The 9,456-nt window shown below is 31.3% G+C and overlaps 1 protein-coding gene across 1 annotated transcript; it reads left to right on the plus strand.

Annotated features, from left to right (window-relative positions):
• The first annotated feature begins 1,655 nt into the window (after positions 1 to 1,655).
• On the plus strand, positions 1,656 to 5,835 carry LOC136981764 (alpha-tocopherol transfer protein-like). Its single transcript, XM_067278138.1, has 4 exons — positions 1,656 to 1,743; positions 1,991 to 2,155; positions 2,738 to 2,919; positions 5,605 to 5,835. The coding sequence occupies exons 1-4, from the start codon at positions 1,656 to 1,658 to the stop codon at positions 5,833 to 5,835; spliced, it is 666 nt and encodes a 221-aa protein (XP_067134239.1).
• The last annotated feature ends 3,621 nt before the right edge of the window (positions 5,836 to 9,456 follow it).

A 9,456-nucleotide genomic window follows, 5' to 3' on the forward strand; every position in this document is an offset into this window, starting at 1 on the left:
GAAGTTAATCAATAAATTTTTGGTGTCGCAGTTTGACTTTCTCAAATCTATTTCTCTCTCTAATCCATCCGACACAACCAAATTAGCTCCAAATTTTTTTTTTTTTTTTAATGTTGTCCATATCCTGTTCAAACTCACATGAAACCAGGTTTACTTTATTTTTATCTTCTATCATTTCTAAAGTTAATTTGAGGCTATTTCTAAAAAATGATTCAGTTGTATTATTTCTTTAGAGTTAATATCATAAGTATACATTATATTGTCCTTAATAAAGTAGTCATCTCTAACTAGTATTTTGTTGTTGGCTAATTTTTCTAACTTAATCTTAGATAATATCTGTTTTCTTCTGATTCTGGATCTTAGACATAAGTCTGCTGTTACTATTATTCTTTTCTTCGTTTCATCCACGATATTCGGTCTTAGTAACCAAAATTTTTTAAGTACTAAATTTCTGGCTTTAACTGTTTCCATCATGACTTTTATTATTTGCTTATTTTTATTATTTTTTAGATGTTCTAAGCCTACTATTTCTAAGTTGTTAAGTCCTAGATCTTCTTTGATAAATGTTTTTAACTTCATCAAGTACATCCACAGATTGAAATGGGTAATTAAAAATAATTAAGTTATTTTTTGTGGTCTCGTTTAACGATCTATCAAATTCAAATTCAACTATACCTTTTAAGTTCTTGGTAGAGTTTGACCTTGCTTCCAGTGCGTGTATTTTTTGGCCAATTACCTTCATCTCTTCTTTAGCATTGAGGTTGTCTTCTTTCATCTCGTTAATTTCAGATTTTAATGATTGGATTTCTAAGTTTAAGAGAGAAAACTTATCCTGGATCAATTCGTAGATTGATTTTCATGTATATCTAGACTCATCGCCACTTTATAGGTCAGATTTTGTTGCCGGTTCAAAAAAGTCTTTAATGGTTGAATTTCTTGCAGTTCTAAAGGATCCTTTCTCCTCTTCCTCTAGTAGATATTCCTCTCCCGATAATTCCACCAGTTGATTATCCTCCTCAACAACGTTAGTATTTTCCTTGCGAGGTCTTCCTCGCCCCCTCTTTTGCATAATTGATTGATTAGTTTGAGGAGGGGAACGAGGAAAAGGACCGGGATTTGTTTCGATTCCCGCGATTAATAGTAATGTCTTAATTAATTTCTCAGGTAATAAATTTTCTTGAGAATTTATCGTGACTTGAAACTTTATAATATAACTCAATCTATCCATTCCGAAGTCAAACCAGGCGCTCTGCAAAAAAGTCACCAACACCAGTCATCGAAATTGCAACAACGTTAAAATTGTAATTGTTTCCTTAACACTTAATTCATGTCATACATACTTTAAAATTGTATACTATAAACTTGTTTCCTGCAAAATTCTTTCAATTTGTATGAAATTTTCAGTTTTGAAAAGACGTGTTCATGGTATGTTATTGCTATAGAAATATCAAAACACGAATTCTATAAATGTAAATACTTTTTCTGTTTTACGTTCTAATTTTTCAGTAATGAAAGATTATTATTTCTGTAACGGAAATGTCAACTTTTTGTTACGCAATTATTAACGTTAATTGCTCTTTTCTTGTTATTTCCAGAGTAACATTGTTTCTCTGAGTTTTTCTTGGTTCCGATACAGAAACTACGCTTTTTTGGATATGGATGCTTTATACCAAATGTTTCCTGAGGAGAAAGAAGAATTTCCATGGGATGAAAGAGCACTTATAGAGTTTAAAACAATTATAAGCAAGTATTATCATAAATTATATAATACATTAAAATTTTGTATGATAAATTTGCATAAAAGTATCATTTGATCTGTCACAATTACGTGATTTTTAAGTATAATCTATTAATACCAGCTTAGCACTATTAACTTACATCATTCTCAAGTAGAACTTTTAGCATGTATAAAATCTATAAATGACTATAAACAAACCAAAAAAATCGTTAAATATATGAATTTTAATATTTTTATACTAATTTTTTTCAGATGAAAATGGATTGAACTGTAGAATGGACGACATATTTCTTCTTGGATTTCTTCGAGTCAAAAGGTTTAATCTAGAAAAATCGCTTGAACTGCTGAAGAATTATTATTTTACAAGAATCAACTATCCAATGTATTATAAAAATCTGTTTCCATCAAAGTTGGAAAGTATTTTCCCTTCAAATATAATAAGAATATTGCCGAAGCCAGATCAACGAGGGAGAATTATTATTATAATAGAAATTGGTAAGATTAATAATTATTTTAAGTTGATGTATAACTTATAAAGGAAGAAAATTCATTTCTTGCAGTTATTATTCTCTAACGTTTTCTCAAATTTTAAATTTTAATTGAAATATCTTATGTTGTTCAGTGGTTAACGTTCGAGTTACTGAATTGCTTTGCTTAATTCAATGAGACCACACTTCGTTAATTATACCGGTATATGTAACAGAATGCAATATAACCTATTATACAATTTAGTTTAGTCTAATATAACGGTTAAAGAGTTATTTTTTTAAATGTAAAAGAAAAAGATTACATAAATCCTGCATTTAACGAACAAATTGACAGGATGGGAGTCCTCTATTCACAATAGACTATGATTTTTCCAATGTTTTAGAATGTGAAAAAAAGGTTTAAATTTTCCTATTGCACTGATATTTTTGTCCGCCAAATTGGAAACTGTTAAAACAAATGTTTAGTTACTTTACAGTAATTTGTACCCTTGTATACATTTTTCAATTACAGAGAGGTGGGATCCTTCGGAAGTGGATGTGTTAGATGTGTTCCGTCTTGCATTCCTTTTATCAGATTTGATGCTCAATTTACATCGAACACAAGTGAATGGAATGGTTGCCATTATCAATTCTCAAGGAGCAAATATTCGACGTCTGTTGCAACATTTACCAACATTCATCAGCTCTTTACTTGTAAGTAATCAGTGTTGTTATTTAATTTTAAACTGGTTTAAGAATTTGAACAGAATGTACGAACGAATGATTAAAACTGTTTTGAGTTTAAGGTATAAATAAATTATGTTTTAATTGTGGTCATTTGTATAAGTTTGATCGTGACGTTGTAAAACTGTTTAACTGGAAATACAAGAAAAAAATCATTTTTATTACATCAAATGTTAGGATGTAATATGTAAGGAAAACAGGTATTTCATTGATGGGCTGAAATTTGAAAAAACAATAGACTTGTATATTCCTGCTGTCGGCTGTCTCTTCGTCTTTCATCTCGATAACGGAGTAAGTCAGGTGCAAATTGAGACCAAATATGGAACGCGAATGGTAGGAGGTCCGATTATCTATACAGAAACTTCTGACACAACTTGGAACTCGCGTTATTTCAATCCAAATAGTTTCTCCCGAAAAGTGTTAGATAGATGACCAGCACAACTCTATTGCTATCAGAGAAAAGTATGATGAACAGGGGCAAGTCACTAATAATATGAAATGATGGTTATATATTTTAAATTTAATAAACTAAAAAATATGATTAAGGATTGCAGTCCGGCATTTAGACGATGTTTGATTATACTTCACTACAGTGTCTTAATATATAAGTCTGGACTGAAGGAACAAAAAATTTGAAATTTGGCAAAATTATTGGTATATATGGGCCATTAATACTATTAACTTTGGTGATAATGCAAATTGAAAGAGGGACTCATGTCCTATACGACTACGTGGAGTGGAATCAAACTTAATAACATGTTTACTCAGTTTAGACATTTACAATTTTTAAACACTTTGACTTTATCACCTAAAATCGGACATGTGCTTTTTATTTATCAATATAATAATTAATAATATAAAGATTACTTTTTAATAAAATTAGATAACAAGTCATACTAAATGCAATTTTCACTTTGTATATGGCAGAGGTGGGCAAGCAACAGTTCACTGGAAGCCGAAATGTAGGTTTTCCACAATGCATAGGAGCCGCAGTTCTGTACTGTCGTGGCGAATAGTATGGTAAGGGAGGAAAGGATAGGGTATTTACCGTCCAGATCGTGAACTTATTTTCAGAAAACAGATCTGAAATTTCAATTTAATTTATTGCACCAACTTGGAAATAAATTACTAAATATTACATATATATAATTACATATTTTCACAAAATTGTGAAAATAAAATTGTAAAAATAATAATAAAAGGCAGAAATTAACACTTTCAGCAAGAGCCGCATGTAGCTCAAGAAGAGCCGCATTTGCCCATGTCTGGTATATGGTTTAGTAGGTTATAAAACTGAAATTTAGACATTTTATTGACAAGCAAAACCTTTCCTGAACGTAAATTGTGATATAAGTAACATAACGAAAGACTGTTTCATCAGTATTGAATGATAATATAAAAGTTTCGAAAGAATACATTTACTCGCTGTTTCTCTATCATTTAAAAAGTAGTCACAGCGTAACGAGCATCACGATCTCATCTCCATGACGGTTGGGGTGGATGGTCAACAGGCTGACCAGCTACGATTTGTTCAAGACATTCAAGGATTCAGATTTCTCACTTCAAAACATTATGGTCAATGGTGGAATCGCTGCATGGATGGTTTTCATCTATGCAGAGATTCCACCATTGACCATCACGTTATCCTCCTATTTATAGATGATAATCTATGGTTGATCTCCACAGAAGAAGCACGGCAGTTTAAGTGTTCGCACACAATCCAAAAATTGTCAGTCGGATTTGGCCACGAGAACGCCCCAGCACATAGACCTTACAGAAGCTGGTAATCTCGAACTGGGAGAATTTTCCTCATCTACCTTAAAACCAGATTAGTATTCTAATACTACAAATACACTTTATTTTCATTTTCTAATTCCTTCCGACCTGTGCGCACTAAGAGCGCATCGATAAGTAAGCTCAATATGATTTCGGTCAGGCCCACACTAGAGCACCTGGGTGGTTAGGAATGGGCTCAACATATCCGAATGGTCTAACTTCTGCAAAATTTCATGACTCGCCCGGATTTTCTCCCGGTCTCTCCAGAGAGATAGGCTGACACTTTGACCTCTTTAGTGTGGTATTCTAATACTGTATATTGCCGAATGCACGCAGACTTATGCAAATTATCGTTTCTTAAAATATAAAGTAAAGTGTTAAATATAAGTTAAATGTTTCTTCTAATAAATTAATTTTAAAATGTATTTAAATTAGAGCGGTTCTCATCAACTACGATTAAAAGAAATTCATTGTGTAAACGTAAACGTCATTATCAAAGGACTGTATAAGATATTTACTCCAGTGCTACCCAAAAAATTCCGAAACAGAGTAAGTAATATCTGTTTTAAATCCGAGATATTTACAATAACGTGTAAATCCAAATAACAAAAATATTGCTATTTGTCGTATTTTATTACATTATGTGTATTTTGTATTATCATTTTTTTTAAACATAATCCAGTGTTGTGAATATACAATCTAATATATGCAAATATATGCAATATGGATTTTAAACTAAAAATTTTAGCATCATAAAATAGTAGAATTTATTTATTTTTATTACTTTTTGAATTAACTTTCGCTTAACTAATTGCTTGATTATAAAGGAAATTTTATACTATTTAACGTTCGTAAATAATTTTTTTTTATTTGTTTAAGACGAATATGCATAAAGACGTAACAACTTTGCATAAATTTATTCATCCAAAATATCTTCCAATTGCCTATGGAGGAGAATTACCCGATTCCGATCCACGTGAGTTCATTGAAATAGTGAAACAAAACGAAAATTTCTTTCGACAAAACGAAGAATATGTGAGAATGTATGACGCAGAAGTCCAACAAATATTCTCCGAAGAAACGTTCGAGTCTAATGATATGATTTCTTAATGGTTTAAAGCTATCAATTAATATATGTATGAACTATTTTATTATTATATAATTGTAATGAATATATAATTAAATGTACAAATTATAATTTAATTAAATAAACTGTTAGTTAATTAATTTTAAGAATGTATTTGAGTATATTCTACAAATACTTTTATACAGGTATCGTTTGATTAACTCGATTAATTAATGCGTCGACTAGAATCGCGTACTTCAAAACCGTGTTAATCAAATACAGTGGTACCTCGGTACTCGACCGAACAATCACGACTCGCTAGAAAAAATTATCGGTTAATAAACAATAACAAATTTTAATTTTCACGTCAGTAAATAAAAACGTTTTTCTGTGATTAAAGTGAGGAACAAATTTAAAAATTCAGCAACCAGTTGCTAAACTTTATCGACAACATTTGGTGGCGCCATCTGTTATCATATTTTATTTTAAAAAGTTCTTATATTTTAACTATTATAAAATAGCAAAAAGCTTAATTTTTAGAGTAGGGATGGGTTTTATATAAAAAAAATTGTGAATGCTAGTAACAAGTAAGATCGTCATTAAGTTTGATCCTACTGAAGATACACACGATTTCCTTTATCTCCTCTATCTCCTTAATCTTTAATCACCAAAATTTAACAGTAACAATTCCCCTAACAAACATACGTCCGTACCAAATTTCAGATATTTTGGAGAAAAAGCACAAAAGTTATTAAACTTCAAACAGGGTGAACAAAATCATGCCACACACAAACATTCAAATACATACAGAAACCTCCTCCCTCGAATATTTTCGTATTTCTGCACGTTTCGAACTGTTGTAAGTCTAAAATAGTAAAAATCTTGACCGATTAAAATAAAGTAAAAAAAATGAAAGCTTAGAACTGCTAAATTTGTGACATAAAATTATACTCGATCTACCTTGCTTTTCTTTTTTCCGGGTGTTACCTATAACGGGGGGAAAAGTATGGCGACCAGTTAAAAATGATCCTTAAGATTTTTGCAGATGTAAACTTACAGGGCCGTGAAATGTAGAGTAATAAAATGAAATTCCAGGGCGGTTTTCTGTATACATACAGAAAACCGCCCTGGAATTTCATTTTATCGAACATCGTGTCAAACACACACGATGTTTTTCACTCTGTTTGAAACTTAACTCTTGGGCTTTTTGTCAAAAATTTTTAAAAATTTTCAGGAGATTTGCGTATTTAGAAATTGATGCTGATAAATTTTGGCGATTAATACGCGATGAAGCATTCTTCTTTTGGCCTATTCATATTACTAGAAAAAGTATCTCATTCAAGAATATCACTGTATATTGTACTGGGCAGCAGCCGAGTGCAATGTACTGTACAGCCCTATGAAGCTATAAAGCATATATGCGTTATAGCTTCATAGGGCCTAGACAAACTGGAATTAGGAGATCCCATTTACAGGTTCATTTCTTTTCACGTTTATTGGGCTTTTTTCATTTTCATAAGAGTCGTGTAAAATAACATAGAAAATCGTTGAGTTTAAAAGAATTTTTCTCGTTTTGGAATGTTTGTTTTTTTTATGTAGGTTGTGTTATCAACAAGTTTTACTTACATACAGTTTACTATGATCTATAATCACAATTTTTAATGGTTTAAAAGCGGTAATTAGTAATATTCTTAAAATATTCTACTGCATTAAGAGTAGTAAAATGCAGTGAAACCTGTCCAAACGGAATCTGAATAAAGCAAATAGATGACAAAACAGAGCGATTTTGTATACTTTTAAAAAACCTGTTTGATACGAAGACTTGGTAAAGCAAAAAAGTATTCGATATTGCACTACTCTAGTTTACACCAGAGTCAAATACTCAGGTTCTTAAGTTTATTTCGTTACGGCAGCGCGACGCATCGAGCGATCTGCCGTCCCGAAATAACTTTTATACGAAACTGCCCAATACGGAGGTGATGCAAACATGAAGAAAACCGTAAAAACTCCACGTTGGTGAGGCATAAACCCACGATCAACTATTAGTGTTCAATAGTTTTACAAATATTTATTCACCACATTTCTTATTACATCCAGTTTACAGACTTCTTAGAAATCGTAGTATTTATGAGACTTACAATATCGTGAGTTGCGCTTTGTTTTGGAAATACGAGAGTTTTGTATCTGGAAAGTTGCGAGAAACTTACGATATTAATGGAAAAAAATTGTTTATGAAATAAAATGTTTGTTTTTTTATTCAGAAAATGTATTCATTTTGATAACTTTTAACATTACAATAGTATATTTCACATATAAAATAATTTTGAATTCACTAAAATATTCTAAGAAATCGTAACACTTGGATAATTATTATATTAAAAAATATTGAATTTTTACATGCTAAAATGAATTATACTCTCGTAAATAAATTTCATGTTATTGTAGTAAAGTATAAAATTCAAGTGAACACGATAATGAAATTAGTGATAGCCCCAGTAACGAATTAAGTGAAGTTAAGAAACAATTAATAATTTTGATGCATCAAGAAGTAAAACGACAAGCGATAATAGGGAAAAAGCATTACAATACTCTCAAGGAAGAGATCCGAAAATAATTTCAAAGTTTAAAACATTTGAAACTGCGCAAAAATTAATTTATAAAAGTGAATGTCTTCTCGTGTGTAAATATTTTAATTAATTAATGACACTTATATTTAAATTTTATATCGAAATTATCATCAGTTGTTGTTATACATATTACTTGAGAGATTTAATTGGAATTTACACACTTCAGTACATAAACTATTGAACAGGAAAGTGGTGTAAATCAATTTGTCCAAAGTATTTACGTTACTTTCTCACAGGAAAAAGAAAGTAACAATAAATCGTCACTAATTTTTGAATTGGTATTTAACTCCACGTCTAAATTTCTCAATATAGACTAAAATCTTACATCAGTTTCACTGTCAACGGTTCATATATAGCAGAGCAAGTTATGTTTATACTATTTAGAAATGTGTAATATCACATTCAATATCTTTTTCCATAGCAGCCAAAAATGCTTCCGGGTCATGAGAATAACATTTAAATCTATCTTCGATTCTTTCTAAACGTTTCATTGCTTTTTCGTTTTGAAATTCTTCACTAACATAGCGATATGTGCCTTGGCTGAAATTTTTATTATATTGTCTTCGTACAATTTCACATACTCTTCGTTCTTTCTAAAGAATTCTTCGTTAGCTTTAATCATATTATTGGCTTCAGCCGAATCGAAACTAGGTAAATTTTCTCCCAATTTCAAGGGCAGACAATCGGGACTGAAATATTGGTGTAATTTTGTTACATCAGAATGAAGATGCACCTGTAACATACGAATTAGTTATTAGCAGCCACTTGGCACTAACTTCTACACTTAGCTATTCGTGGCAGCACTCAATTATTGGTGTTCGCTACACTCAGGTTTTCTTTTAGACCCTTCGGGGACTACGGCCTTGCACCCTAAAAACTGCACGCCAACATCAACATACAGTACATAGAGGGTACTGTAACCTTATGTACGCCATTCAGAGTGATCCTACCTTTCTCTGCTGTCTATCTCCTCTCTCTCTTCCTTTTTCCCGGCCCACCAGTGGCCATGCGGTCTTCGTACCCTGAACACTGGCAGTT

Source organism: Centruroides vittatus, unplaced genomic scaffold, assembly GCF_030686945.1.
Source record: "Centruroides vittatus isolate TY-2023 unplaced genomic scaffold, ASM3068694v2 contig_790, whole genome shotgun sequence".
NCBI lineage: Eukaryota > Metazoa > Arthropoda > Arachnida > Scorpiones > Buthidae > Centruroides > Centruroides vittatus.